Source organism: Podarcis melisellensis (assembly GCF_964234715.1).
Source record: "Podarcis melisellensis genome assembly, chromosome: 13".
In the NCBI taxonomy this organism is placed as follows: Eukaryota; Metazoa; Chordata; class Lepidosauria; order Squamata; family Lacertidae; genus Podarcis; species Podarcis melisellensis.
The window spans coordinates 6,430,903-6,445,054 of NC_138545.1; the positions used below are offsets into that span (position 1 = coordinate 6,430,903).

Here is a 14,152-nt window from a genome sequence, read left to right on the forward strand (position 1 = left end):
TCACAAAAAGCCCTGAGAGGTAGGATAAGGTCGCTGCTGAGAATTTAATCAAAGTCAAATTCTCTATCCTACCACACCATCACAATGTTAATTCTTTTTTTTAAAAGTCCCCCCCCCCAATTAGTATTCCATTTTACAATGCATATAAAACAGAGAAAACAATTTTATCAATGGGCAAAAAGTGAAAGGTGAAAAACAAAATGATAAAACATGCATGTAGAATTGAGTGCTTGCACATGAGTTAAAATATCAAAGTCCAAGCAAAGATTATCAACTTTATCGTATCGTCAAGTATAGTTCCAGGCTTGTGACGAAGGGTGTCTTGAAAATGATGGTTCTGCTGTATATGTCATAAAGGAATGGCAAATCATACACAAAGCGTCTGGAAGTTTTAGTCCTTGTTGAAATCTCAAATTATCCGCAATTTTCTCCATCGCAGCTCTATTCCAGAGTGAGCGGTTACCAAGAGACATGTTAATTCTTGACCTGCCTATTTTTTCCGCTGCTGGATGCAGCTCAGAAAAATATGAGGAAGTATTTAGCCGCCCATGAAAAACCATATATACAAACTTAATCTTGTTTTGACAATGCCTTTTAAGGGCAGATGAAGAGTTCTAAGGAGATCATTTCCTCCATCCTGACCTTTTAACACCTGCTTTTAGAATTCTGTTACAATACCGTTCACTTTTATGCACTTTTCAATTGCCATTTTAAAAAAATTCTTGTGAGCCGGCTTGAGTATGTTTTAAGAAGCAGTTGTCACTGAATTAAGAGGGTTTTGGTTTTGGTTTTGAAAAAGAAAGAACTGCTATCCATTTGGCCATGAATAAAAACATCGGTTCCCTCTCCTACAAGTGTTTAATTTAGCAAAACCATGTTAGGATTATTGTTAGGGCTGTTACGAAGGATCGTGGTGTGAATTTTGAATACAAATAAACTTCAATACTGAACTGTGATAGGCTGCCTTTTGAAAATTTCACCAGCCTCTAACCTTGACACCTTCCAGATTTTTCTCTCCCCTCTACAATTTGCGTTATATGAATATATAATTGTCAGTTTGAGGGTAATTCTTCACACATCCAAGGGAGCAAGGCTCTAGTCGCCAAGACTTGCTAATATTTTACAGTAAAATCCTACTCAGAAGCAGGCAAACCCCACTGAGTGGTATAAAACTGTTGCCACATTCAGGCACCGCATTAATATTTTTGTTGAATTAAATTATGAATGAAATGCTTACAAGTGATCAGGGTGAGAAAGAGTGGAAGGGCTCGCTGGAGTTCCTTAAAGCTAAGAAATTCACAAAGAATGGATCCTAACCACCAGCCTGGCATCAAGGATAATCTGTTGTAAAGTAATAGTAGTAATAATAATTTTAACATTTACCCACCATCAGATTGCACACACAAACTCTCATGGTTTTAAGTATTGTATATTTTTCTTTGCTGTAAGTCGCTTGGAGACATTCGGGTGACAAGTAACTCATAAGTTTAACTAACTAAATAATAATAATAATAATAATGGCAGACACCAAGAGGTGGTGGAAGTTTTTAAGCAAAGGCTTGATGGCTGTTATAAGAAAAATATTGCTCCCTTTCCATTATGGGGTATCTGGCCACCCATCATGTTTTTGATTTGATCCCATAATAACAACAACAACAACAACAACAACTTTTTATTTGTACCCCGTCCTCCCCGGCCGGAGCCAAGCTCAGGGCGGCTAACATCATAAAACTAACACAGTATACAAAGAACATAAGAACATAAAAATGTCCCGCTTTTCCTTAAGACGCCCCTCTTTTCATTGGAGAAATGTTGGAGGGTATGGAATTATGCACCCCGAGCCAAAGAGACAAGTAATCACACAGCCTTTAGAAGGCAGCCCTGTACAGGGAAGGTTTTTTTTGAAAAAATCTTATGTTTTTATATATGTGGGAAGCCGTCCAGAGCAGCAACCCAGTCAGATCGGTGGGGTACAAATAATAAAATTATTGTTATTACTATTACAGTATTATGATGGAATAGGACACCCCCATTTTCATCCGAAAATTGTTGGAGGGTATTCCTCCGATGATACGATTTTGTGGGAAACCAGGGGGCGGCTCCTTGCCCTTCTCAGAAGCTTGCAAATCGAAAGCAAAAAATAAGAATAGTGGGGGGCAGCCCTCCAACCCTGGTTTGCAAGCAGCGTTTCGCATGGTGCAAGCTGACCCGGGAGAAAGCCCCTCCGATTTCAGTGGGGCTGGCGAAGAGGGGGTGCAGGATCTCAGATTTGGGGGGGCGGCTGGGAGCAGGTCATTTGCAGCTTCCACTTTTGCACAATCCTGACTCCCTCCCCAACCCGGGAAGGGGGGAAATAAAAGTTGCAAAGGGGGTTTGCGGGTTGGGTTTCAAGGGGATCCTCCTGCCCCCTTGGAAAGTGTGTGTGGGGGGAGTGGGGGGCAGGATCTTACCTTGTTTGGGGGGCGGCGGGGGGAGGAGGGAGAAATCCAGGCGCGTCACTCACTTGTCATGCGAAAGCCCAACAGCTGGTTGCAGAGGAGGAAGGCGGAGGAGAGCAGGAAACGAGGCTGGAAGGCAAAGGGAAGGCCGGGAGGAGCCGAGGGGGACCCCAGGAGACCGGGAGGAAGAACTACAAGCCGCCTTTCTCCAGGAATTGCAAAAAAAGAAGAAGAAGAAAGAATGGCCGGCGTGCCTCTGAGCATCTGCAGAGCGCCTCTGGCCAACCAACAGCCTGCCCCGCCTCTCTTAACGGAGAAATCCGAGGGCTCCCTTGGACAAAAAACAAGGACACCAGCCAGGCATACCAGAGCAAAACAGCAGCCAGTAGGCTTGGTCTTTATTGAAGACTGTCGAGACAGGACTCCCACCTGCCACCAGGTGGAACAAGATGGAAGCCCCTACAAAAGAGAACCCAAACTTTTATTAGCTGCTAATCCCCATGTTTTTACTTTCTTGGGCTCCGTGATCACTGCAGATGGTGACAGCAGTCACAAAATTAAAAGACGCCTGCTTCTTGGGAGAAAAGCGATGACAAACCTAGACAGCATCTCAAAAAAGCAGAGACATCACTTTGCTGACAAAGGTCCGTATAGTGAAAGCTCTGGTTTTCCCAGTAGTGATGTATGGAAGTGAGAGCTGGACCATAAAGAAGGCTGATCGCTGAAGAATGGATGCTTTTGGATTCTGGTGCTGGAGGAGACTCTTGAGAGTCCCAGGGACTGCAAGGAGATCAAACCTCTCTATTCAGAAGGAAATCAGCCCTGAGTGCTCACTGGAAGGACAGATCCTGAAGCTGAGACTCCAAGACTTTGGCCACCTCATGAGAAGAGAAGACTCCCTGGAAAAGACCCTGATGTTGGGAAAGATGGAGGGCACAAGGAGAAGGGGACGATGGAGGACGAGATGGTGGGACAGTGCTCTCAAAGCGACCAGCATGAGTTTGACCAAACTGTGGGAGGCAGTGGAAGACAGGAGTGCCTGGCGTGCTCTGGTCCAGGGGGTCACGAAGAGTCGGACACGACTAAACGACTCAACAACAACAACAAATCCCAATGCTAGGGACGTGAGTGGCACTGTGGGTTAAACCACAAAGCTTGCCAATCAGAAGGTCGGCGGTTCGAATCCCTGTGACGGGGTGAGCTCCCATTGCTTGGTCCTTGCTCCTGCCAACCTAGCAGTTCGAAAGCCCGCCAGTGCAAGTAGATAAATAGGTACGACTCCGGCAGGAAAGTAAACGGCGCTTCCGTGCACTGCTCTGGTTCGTATAGAGTCCTTACGTGGGTTCCCTATTGGTGGGAGAGAATAACAGAGGCCAACCAGAGAACATTGAGAAGCAAAGCAGCTAGTAAGCCTGATCTTTATTGATCTGTTGCAACAGGCAGGAGAAGGAGGACCCAGAACCAAGGTGTGCCTGCCCTTATTTTAAATTTTAAATTCCCTGCCCTGGAGCTCCAGACCACCCCTCCATACATCATACATACATAGTGGAAGGGGTGTAACCCAAGACCACCCCCCACAAACATCATCCCTACATCACAGAAAAGGTGGTCTACAACAGAAATCTGAATGTTGTTGTTTTTCCTGTCTTCCAGGTTATCTGATAATGCCCCATCTGATTCCCTTTCCTGGTAGTCTGCCCACTCCTTTGAAATGGTGATTACTAAATTCCTGTAACAAGGAAGGTGTGTTTTTTCCACCTCCTCCCTCCTTGCAGAGAAACATTTGGTCAGCTTGGGAGTCAAAATGGCTTCAGGACTGTCTTCCTGCACTGCTCCAGACATGTGGTTTATATATTTATGAACGTGTTTGCTTGGTACATTTATGAACATTTATTATATATCTTAGACCTTAATTTATTTATTTTTGGATTTCTTATTTAATTAAATTTTATTAAATACAAAAAAGAATATCAAATAAGAAAAGAAATAAACAAATCTCATACATATACACATGAACATAATTATTTACACATCTGTAAAGCAATATTTGAAAAGAGGGGGGAAAAGAGAATAAAAGAAGAAAGAAAAGTTAAAAATAGAAATTTAGAAAATAGAAAAGTGTTCACCATAAACAACAATTTCAGATCTGTACTTATTACACTAGGGGATTTTTTTAAAGTAGGGGTGCCGCGATGCTGAGCTACGTGGCTGCGAGGGCGCCGTCGACCCTGCAAAGTTCTCTCTTGCGAAATGTTCGCATTCCTTGGGAAGTTGGGTTTCGTCCTTCCCGGGGCTATTTCTGTGCAACGCGAGGAAAGGCGACCCTGTGGATGCGCGGGGGGCGGGGGAGGGAAAGGGAAAGGGGGCGGCCGCGCGGGCGGAACGTGTGAATGCGAAAGCGAAAGTGAAGGTGCGGAGCCGAGCTGCTTGCGGGAAGGGGCGATCGGCGAGGCTGTTCTCCGCTGCTTCTGTTCGGATTCTTTCCCTCCCTGCCTGAACGAGACCCCCCAACAACGCCACGATGGCCAAATCCTGCACCATCCAAGTCAGCAAGGAGTCCCGTGAAAAGGTGCGGAGTTGGGGGGCAAAAACTGGGTATAAATCGGGGTGAAGTCTGGCAGGGGGTCAAATGGAAGGTGCTCTCTAAAAATAGGGTGCGGGGACTAAGGATCTGGTGGCTTCTGAGAAACGAGAGTGCCTCTGAGCATGTGCTGAGGGCTAGTGGTTATAACTAAGCAGCCCGTTCCTCCCACCACCATTGCTCGTTTTCAGGCACGGACCAACCGGGGGAACAGACCTTCAGTTCCTACAAATGCATTTATTTGCATAGTTTCTATGCCACCCTTTTCTCCCAGGAGCTCAAGGTGGTCTCTGTGGTTCTTCTCCCCCTCCTCGTTTAATCCCCCACAACAACCTTGCAAGGTAGGTAGGTTAGGGAGGTAGGTTAGGCAGTGACTGGCGCAAGGCCACACCCCATTGGCTGAGCGGGGATTCGAACCCAGCTCTGACAGGTTCTCGTTTGACACTTAACCACTAGGCCACACCCCCTCTTTCTCATCCCAGATTTGGAGAGGCCCTCTGCTTACTGCTGGGCGGAAAGGCCCTCTGCACATGCTTGGGGGCGTCTTCAGTTATATTCTCCTAGGAAAACAAGACATAGGACTGCATTCCCGTTGACATTGGTGGGGGTTAGCTTTCAAATCAGCAGGGTGAGGACGGCAGGCTTATTTCCATTATTTTCAGCTTGTGAGTCAGTTATAATTTATAGCTATGTTGTCAGAGACTCGATAGCTGAGTTGGTAAAGCACCAGATTTATAATCTCAGGGTTGTGGGTCTGAGACACACATTGGACAAAAGATTCACACACTGCAGACCCATGGGGGTCGCTTGCAAATATACAATTCTGTGTGCCTCCTGGGATCTATAGGAATCCAGTAATAGGAGAGGAATCTATTTGTTGCAAGGGTGGGTGTAACTCTACTGGCACCATAATAATAATAATAATAAATTTATTATTTATATCCCGCCCATCTGGCTGGGTTTCCCTAGCCACTCTGGGCGGCTTCCAGCAAAATATTAAAATACAATAATCTATTAAACATTAAAAGCTTCCCTGAACAGGGCTGCCTTCAGATGTCTTCTAAAAGTCTGGTGGTTGTGTTTCTCTTTGACATCTGGTGGGCGGCGTTCTTGTCCTTCGTATTTTATTTCAGCCTCCACCCCTGCTATAGAAATCCCCTGTTTATTCTTAGAGGGACGTGTCTGCACTTCTGCTAATTATTTACCTCAGGCATGGCTAAGGGTGGTTTTCCGCCTTGAGGGCCAAATTCCAAAATGTTCGAGGGCCACATGCCGAAAATGGGTTTGGCCACACATACACAGACTCTCTCACATAATAATAGTAATAATAATTATTTTTATTTTTGTTTTGTTTTGTTTATAGCCCACCCATCTGGCTAGGTTTCCATGCACAAAGGCAAACAGTCCCTTTGATGATCTGTGCAGGGGGAATCTAGTTTGGAAAATCTGCCACGTCCGCTTTTAATTCTGCCCCCCCCCCTTTTTGTTGATGCCCAAATCTTGGGGAACAGCAGAAAAGGGAACCCACTTGGTGGCGGATCAGAGAGGGTTAGCCACACCTGATTTACATAACTTGCTATTTTATTTGGGCTATGTATACACCATAGAATGAAATCATATTAATACACTCCGCTTCTCAAGAATCCTGGGAAATGAAGTTTGTTCAGGGTGCTGGGAATTATAGCTCAGTGGGTGGTGTTTTGAACTACAGTTCCCAAGTTTCTCGGAGGTACAGTATATGGTTTAAATGAATGTGTGTGGGTTTTTTTAAAGCCTGCACAAAACATGTTGAAGTCAATATTAAAACATATTTGGACATATCTGTATAGATGGGGGTCTATGCACTGCTTTGTGGAATTTTTCTGGCAGGATTCCTAAAATATGGACTTTTTTTATCCAGGGAAACATTGCTATTCCAGAGAACTTGTGTGTTATGTGCTGCTGTTCCGTAATGTTTGTGCTGAGCCCCAGAAGCGGCTGCATTTCACAATCTCTCTTTCTCTCCCTTAGATGGCTGTTTTCAGAGCATCCCTTTTGCAAGAGGTAAGCCTCTCACTTTATAATCCCGCTCCTCAAATCTCTCAAAATACTCCTCTTCCAAAAGGTAATTTGTTTCTTTTAATTCCCACCCCCCTTGCTCACCTTGCAGGGCGAAGAATTTCTCTGCACATTTTTGCCCAGGAAAATACTGCAGTTGGATCAGTTCCTGAAGGTAAGAGAACACCGGCAGGACCCCTCAGGATGGCCAGACCAATTTATATAACTCTCCCTTCTCTCTTCATCCCTGTCCCCTTATTTATTTTCTTGCTTACATTGCACCCCACCAAGGAGCTCAAGGTGCATAGCTGTCAACCGTTCCTTATTTGGCGGGAAAGTCCCTTATCCCAGTGCCGTGTCCCGCTGCTGTCCCTTTTTGATGATGTCCCTTAAGTTTCCCAGGTTTCAAAGGAAGCAGCTACTCTCCCTCCCTCCCTGCCGGCCAGGGAGGAGGGAGGCTCCAACTGGGTTGCTTGGCTGCCCAGCCTGCCCCCCTCCGGCCTCCTCTCACCAGCCTCGGCCCCTGGGAGCCCCTCCATGCCGGGACTGGCGGGAGCCTCGGGCCCTTCTGCCGCCATCGTCCGCCAAACTGGGGCCTCCCCTTTGCCCGTCGCCACCGCTCTCGCTCCCGCTAGGCCGTACTATGGCTGCGCCACCGAAGGACCCGAATGAGATGGGCAGCCTGGCATGGCCTATGAATTGCTGAGGAGCCTTGAGAGGAGAGCGAGGGAAACCATAGAGAAAGCAGTTCAGAGAGAGGAGGAAGAGGAGGAGGAGGAGGCGAGGGCAGGTGTTCCAAGGGCTACAAGGGAAGGACCGCAAGCGCTTCTCCCATAGATTTGTAGTGGTAGACTAGCATAGATGGTCTAATCTGCGGGTTTACTTCGGGCGCTATTCCCCCCCCCTTCCTCCCGCCCCGCCTGATGGAACTGAGAGCTGCAGATGGAGCACGAGAGAAAAGATACAGAACTGCAGCAGCATCTTCGTAGCTTGAACTTCGTTTTGCGCGAAAAGTGGTTGATGCTTGTAGTTCTTTAATTGCAGTGTTTCATCAGCTGGTATCTTGAGCAGCAACCTCTGGAAACAAAGGGCTAAAAACCGATGCTGCTCTCCAAAATTATCTGGTCCCTTTTAACTTCATATTTCAGCTAGTTGACTAAAATCCCTTATTTTGGCTGCTGGTCCCTTATTTTCAAGACGGCTGGTCCCTTATTTTCAAATCTGTAAGTTGACAGCTATGTCAAGGTGGCGTCCATGTTTTTTCTCCTTTCCTCATTATAACCTCACAACAACCCTGTGAGGTAGGCCACAGTGAGAGTCCGTGTCTGGTCCGAGGTCGTCCAGTGAGCTTCATAGCTGTGTGAGGACTTGAACCCCAAACTCCCAGGTCCTGATGGGATACTTGAGCCACACTGACTTTTTTCCTGTTTTCCTTTCTTTCTCTAAAACCAATTCCTTCCTTCCTATTCCCCTGGGAGAACTACAAGTCCCAGAGTTCCTTGGGGAGAGGGATCAATTGTTAAACCCCTCTGCAAATTCCAGCTCTGGGTCTCCACGACTCTGGGGTGAAACCAGACGCTGCTTCAGATCTGTAGTGTAGATTAGGCCCCAGTGAGCAGTTATGGGGCCTTCCCAAGTCCTAGTCCGGTGCTCCAACCACTGTACCACACTGCCTTTACATAGCTGCCCTGTAACCATAGTTCTCTTTTCAGGAAGGGGCGCTGAACGTTAAAGATTTGACGACCCTCCGTGCCCCGCTGGACATCCCCATTCCAGACCCCCCTCCCAAAGATGATGAGGTGAGTTGTTTGAGGGGTCTTTCTCTACCCCCCCCCAAGAAAACCCAAGATCCACCTGCAAGGATAAGGATCAGGGCCGGATTTAGGTCTGATGAGGCCCTCAGCTACTGAAGGCAATGGGGCCCTTTATATGTCCAGCTGTCCTTTGTCAACAACAAATTGTCGCTGTTTTTGGGGTTGAATATATGCCATATGGTCATTTATGGACCTAATAGGTATCTAAAGCCATTTGCACATAATAGGAGCCTACACAACACAAAACACTATTGCTGTATGTAGGTTTTATTTTATTTGTTTTTTATCTTATATTTTGGAAATATACATCCAGGTGGTTTTTTTCCTTTAAATTTTTTTGGGGCCCCCAAGAGAGTGGGGCCCTAAGCTATAGTTTGTTTAGCTTATATGTAAATCCGGCACTGATTAAGGATGTAATAGCATTTGCTGGTGTTTGTTTTTGTCATACAGATGGAAACAGAAAAGGAGAAGGACAAGGAAGGTGAGAGAGGGGTCCTCAGTCGGAAGGAAGGGAAATAAGATTTTGGGATGAGCGCAAATAATATTTCATTGCATTTTGGAGACTGACTTTCACTTTCTGCCCCCTGTAGCTCCGAAATGCGGTTACCTGAAGGCCAACGAAGCAATCATTTCGCTTTTGGATCGCGTCAAACCCGAAGTCCGGGAGTTCAAAGAGAAATGCATACTGGTAAATATTTTGTTCCCCTTTTCCTTTTTTACGACATGCACAACGCAGAAAGCGCGGTCCTAGCGATGGGCGGAAATTAAAACGTAAAAAGCGAAACTCTAAAATCACATCGGTTTGGGAAAGCTTGTAAAAAGACGAAATTTTTTAAAAACCTGCGGTTACCTGTGGCTTAAGCAACAGAAAGCCCAGATCGTGAAAGGAAAGGAAAAGGTGAGGATAAAAATTGTCTTCAGATAGAATATCAGCGTTATTTGGTTGCCACGGGTAGTTCAAGATTTGCAAGGCTTGTCTTGGGGAAGATATACATAACAAAGGAAGGGCCAAATTGTATAAAAAGTGCCTGGAGGCTCTAGTCTGTTAAAAATCATAAATTACATGTGCTTTTTCCCAGAAGTGCATCTGGGCTAGCTGGCAAAAATGAGCCCTTCACTCGATGCTCCCTCAGCTTCCTTTCTCCTCGTTCCCCTCAGGTGACAACCTGGATTCAATACATGATTCCCAAAATCGAGGACGGCAACGATTTTGGCGTAGCAGTTCAGGTAAGAGGAAGCGAGGCACTCAGAGAATCCGCCCCTCACCTGGCCCCGATCCACACCCTGCCCCCTCATCGAACACAGCAAGGCAACCCAACTTCCACTGACAATTATGTCCCTAGACATCCTCAAAGCCTTTGATTGCTTAGAATGGAATTACCTATTAGCAGTATTAACTAGCGTGAAATTTGGCCCTAACTTCCTACAGATCTTCAAACAAATATACTCCCAAGCCTCAGCAAAATGCAGAACTAACGATATGGACTCTTAACACTATAGCAATCCAAAGAGGCACAAAACACGGATGCCCACTGTCTCCCTTCTTATTTATCCTGGCTCTTGAACCCTTAGCAATCCGAATTCGAGCAGCCACAGACATCAATGGAGTGGAAATAAAAGGCAGAACCTACAAATTAGGGCTCTTTGCAGACGACCTAATGGTCACAACAACAGACCCCTTAAGCACAGCAAACTCCCTAATCAGAGAACTCAACACATTTGCATTGGTGTCGGGCCTGCAGGTAAATTTTGCAAAGTCAGAAGCTATGTGCTTCCACACCCCTCCTCACACCCAAAAAGAATTCACGAAGGTCACCAAGATAAAACTTTGCCACACTAAGTTCAGATACTTAGGGGTACAAATAACCAGAAACCCCAATAAATTGTACCTCCACAACTACAAGCCCCTGTGGCGATAAATAAACAAAGACCTAAAAAGATGGAACAACATGAATTCCACTCTCTCAGACAAAATAGTCACGATCAAAATGATCACAGCCCGCCCCTTGCCACCCCAAAAGCACAACTAGTCTTGTTTCTTTCCTCTTGACAGGAGAAGGTTCTGGAACGGATCACAGCCCTGAAGACCAAGGCAGAGGCTTTCCAGACCACCCTTGCCAAGTAAGAGTAAAAGATGAGAGGGTAACCACAGGGTATTCTGGGTAATTTGTCCTCAGGACCGTTCTGCGTATTCGCACTTTGTTCTGGAGCACTTTTTGTTTCATTTCACTTCATTTAACTGGGTGACAGTCTAGCCGCAGAGCAGGCAACACACATTCTGACCATCGGCATCATTCTTCATTCCAGGTATTTTTTAGAGCGTGGAGATGCCGTCGCAAAGGCTTCCAAGGATACCCATGTGGTGAGTAACAGAAAAACAGAAGTCCTTCTACTCTGACTTGGAGGGATCGGTTGAGGAGCATCATAGAGTTAATAGAATTGTAGAGTTGGAAGAGACCCTTGAGGATCATTTAGTCCAACCCCTTGCAATGGAGGAATATTCATCTGTCCCCTATGGGGACTAAACCTGCAACCTTGGCATTATCAGCACCACGCTCTAACCTGTTGGAATTTTTAAGGCAACCAAAACTCCTTTCCTTGGGTCCAAGGACCGGGCCCCTTTTTTTAGCAGATTAACATGCAGCTTCCAAGCATGTAGGAGTCCCAAGTCCTGCATGGAGTGTAGAAATCAATCGCAGGAAGTGTTTTGGTACAACAGCATAGCTGTCAACTTTTCCCTTTTCTTGCGAGGAATCCTATTCAGAATAAGGGAATTTCCCTTAAAAAAAAGGGAAACGTTGACAGCTATGTACAACAGGAGTCTTTACTGTCGTTCTTAAGCGTCACAGTTACAAACTCTACATTCATTTATCAGATCCCTGATGGAGGTTCAGCTTCATCTTAACGCTCTGAGCCTCACCCGAAAAGCTGCCAAACCAATCTATATACATCTTCCCACTGTGATAGCAGAATTGAAACTAAACATCTCTCTCTGTCCAGCCCGGAAGCAGCACATGTGTGGAAATCATTCTTCAGAATAGCCTTGTACCTGTTGTAAACAACTTAGCTTCTCACGCCTCACATATTGTTGTTTCTGAGAATGAATGACTCTCACCCAAAATAACCAGCTGAGCTCTTCAGGCTGAGTGATTTAAGCCTTCCTTTAGGCTTTTTCAGAGGGACGCGGGTGGCGCTTTGGGTTAATCCACAGAGTCTAGGACTTGCCAATCAGAAGGTTGGTGGCTTGAATCCCCGCGACGGGGTGAGCTCCTGATGCTCGGTCCCTGCTCCTGCCAACCTAGCAGTTCGAAAGCACACCAAAGTGCAAGTAGATAAATAGGTACCACTCTGGCGGGAAGGTCAATGACATTTCCATGCGCTACTCTGGTTCGCCAGAAGCGGCTTAGTCATGCTGGCCACAGGACCTGGAAGCTGTACGCCGGCTCCCTTGGCCAATAAAGCGAGATGAGCGCCGCAACCCCAGAGTCAGCCACGACTGGACCTAATGGTCAGGGGTCCCTTTACCTTTACCTTAGGCTTTTTCAGCCTCGAAAGGGTTCAAGCTCAAGAACTCGATCTTGGCCAGGAGAAACTTTTTAACGTCCTTGAAATGGTGTCCCTGGTTGTGATCTGACTGATCCCCTTGCAGATGGATTACCGGTGTCTCGTTCATGAGCGGGATGAGGCCGTGTACAGGGAGATCCAGACAATGCTGCTCGATATCCGTGGGTTCTATGTGAGTATGCTAGGAGGGAGGTGAAGAGTTAGTACTCATGGAACTTGGAAGTGCCAGGCATAGCTCTAATGGCTTTAGCCCAAACGTAGCAGAGTTTTTCCTGCACAGCGAAGAAGCTAGTTGAGGTGGTAATGACTAGTCAGCTAGACTCAGAATAACTATTTACAGGATTTATTAAAAGGAAAAATAAAACCAGCAGAGTTTCTGCATACAAAACAAAGCAAAATAAATCCTTTCTCTCTCTCTCTCTCTCTCTCTCTCTCTCTCTCTCTCTCTCTCTCTCTCTCTCTCTACCATACACAGCACTCCTACTCCTAACACACCCTCTACACAAACTGTGCTAGCATTCCTAGATAACAGCGTTGAGTGCTGGTCGTTAACCAATCAGAGTAAGTAGTTTCTAGGTCAAGCAGACCTTGGCTTTCTGCCAAGAGTAAATTGACACTGCCTTGAGTTAATTGTGTGAAGCCAGAATCTGTAAGTTTTCATGAGAATCAATTAACAGAAACTGAACAAGTACAGCAGTCGAAAAAGAGAGGGAAATAGCGGAGCGCAACCGAGAAAAATCTCTTAGCACTTACAAGTGTTTTGCCGTCCGCTGCAGGCTGAGCTCTACCACATCTTGAGCAAAAACCTGGAGAAATTGACCAACCCCAAAGGTGAAGAGAAGCCGTCCATGTACTGATTCTGGAATCTGTGACAACCACCTCTGCCAAGTTCTCCTATCTTTCTTTGGGTGTTTTGCTGTCATGGGGAAACCAGAGCAATATAGGGGTAAAAAGAAAAAGATTTTTTTGGGGGGTGGAGAGAGAGTAAAAGTGGATTCACAAATGTCTGTGGCTGAACAATGCCTTAATATGTGGCCTTTTCTTTCTTACAAAAGTTCTGTGAAATGGAACATAATAAGAGCTGGAGAAATCCAAGTTTTCACTAGCTATGGTTTTTTTAATTGCTTGAATCTAGAACCACTGTGAACCCTCTCACTTTAGCACAGCCACCACCAAGCTGGTTTCCTTCCAGATCTTGTGAACTACAGCTCCCATCACCCACTACAAACATGCTGGCTGAGGCTGATGGGACTTGTAGTCCACAATGACTGGAGAGCACCAAGTTCTCGCTTTGTAATCAGATTAATTTAGCCTGCTGCAGCCTCTGTTAAGATCATCACACTCATCTAAGAAAATCATATAGCAGAGCCTTTAAACATATTTTTCATTTTTGTGCTCTGAATTTCTGTGCCTGGTGGCTGTTTTCTGCCATTTGAAAGCTTGTGATACTTTGGAAATGACTACTTTGTCTCATAATAATAATAATAATAATAATAAAAACATGCCTTGTTTAATTTTCTGTCTGCGTCTCTTTCTTTGGGACTTGGGAAATTAAAACCAGCTTCTTCGCAGTTTGATCCTGGAACTGAATCAGAGGCAAAACAGTAATTGAGTGGCCAATCCTTGAAATGATCTCCCAGTTTTATTTTATTCCCATTAAAGCAGCTACTGGGTGTTCCAGTTTTGATGGGATGTCGAAACCTTCCCCATAGGCTGTT

General features: G+C 45.7%; 2 protein-coding genes across 3 annotated transcripts in view; one reads left to right on the forward strand and one right to left on the reverse strand.

Moving 5' to 3' along the window:
* The window catches only part of RNF31 (ring finger protein 31), a 41,797-nt gene extending 39,228 nt beyond the window's left edge, over window positions 1-2,569 (reverse strand). Inside the window, exon 1 of the mRNA XM_081887124.1 lies at window positions 2,451-2,569. The gene's annotated coding sequence lies outside the window, so the exon portion shown is untranslated. The remainder of the gene's footprint in view (window positions 1-2,450) is intronic.
* Window positions 2,570-4,796: 2,227 nt separating this feature from the next.
* Window positions 4,797-13,948, forward strand: PSME2 (proteasome activator subunit 2). 2 transcript variants are annotated; one of them, XM_081887042.1, is made up of 11 exons: window positions 4,797-5,007; window positions 7,030-7,062; window positions 7,169-7,231; window positions 8,769-8,855; window positions 9,321-9,351; window positions 9,461-9,558; window positions 10,029-10,097; window positions 10,924-10,991; window positions 11,178-11,232; window positions 12,520-12,626; window positions 13,112-13,133. In XM_081887042.1, exons 1-11 carry the CDS (start codon window positions 4,960-4,962, stop codon window positions 13,116-13,118), a joined length of 666 nt encoding a protein of 221 aa, XP_081743168.1. In that variant the 5' UTR covers window positions 4,797-4,959; the 3' UTR covers window positions 13,119-13,133. The 2 variants fall into 2 exon arrangements, with proteins under 2 accessions (XP_081743168.1, XP_081743167.1); XM_081887041.1 differs by lacking the exon at window positions 13,112-13,133 and adding an exon at window positions 13,211-13,948 and having other exon boundaries at window positions 4,806-5,007; window positions 12,520-12,606.
* The last annotated feature ends 204 nt before the right edge of the window (window positions 13,949-14,152 follow it).

What these genes read in the sequence shown, in the direction of transcription:
- PSME2 (XM_081887041.1), top strand. Translation starts at nt 4,960, where the DNA reads ATGGCCAAATCCTGCACCATCCAAGTCAGCAAGGAGTCCCGTGAAAAG. An exon ending in AGTTGGATCAGTTCCTGAAG is followed by an intron (nt 7,232 to 8,768) that starts GTAAGAGAACAC and finishes TTCTCTTTTCAG; the next exon opens with GAAGGGGCGCTGAACGTTAA. An exon ending in TTCCAGACCACCCTTGCCAA is followed by an intron (nt 10,992 to 11,177) that starts GTAAGAGTAAAA and finishes TCTTCATTCCAG; the next exon opens with GTATTTTTTAGAGCGTGGAG.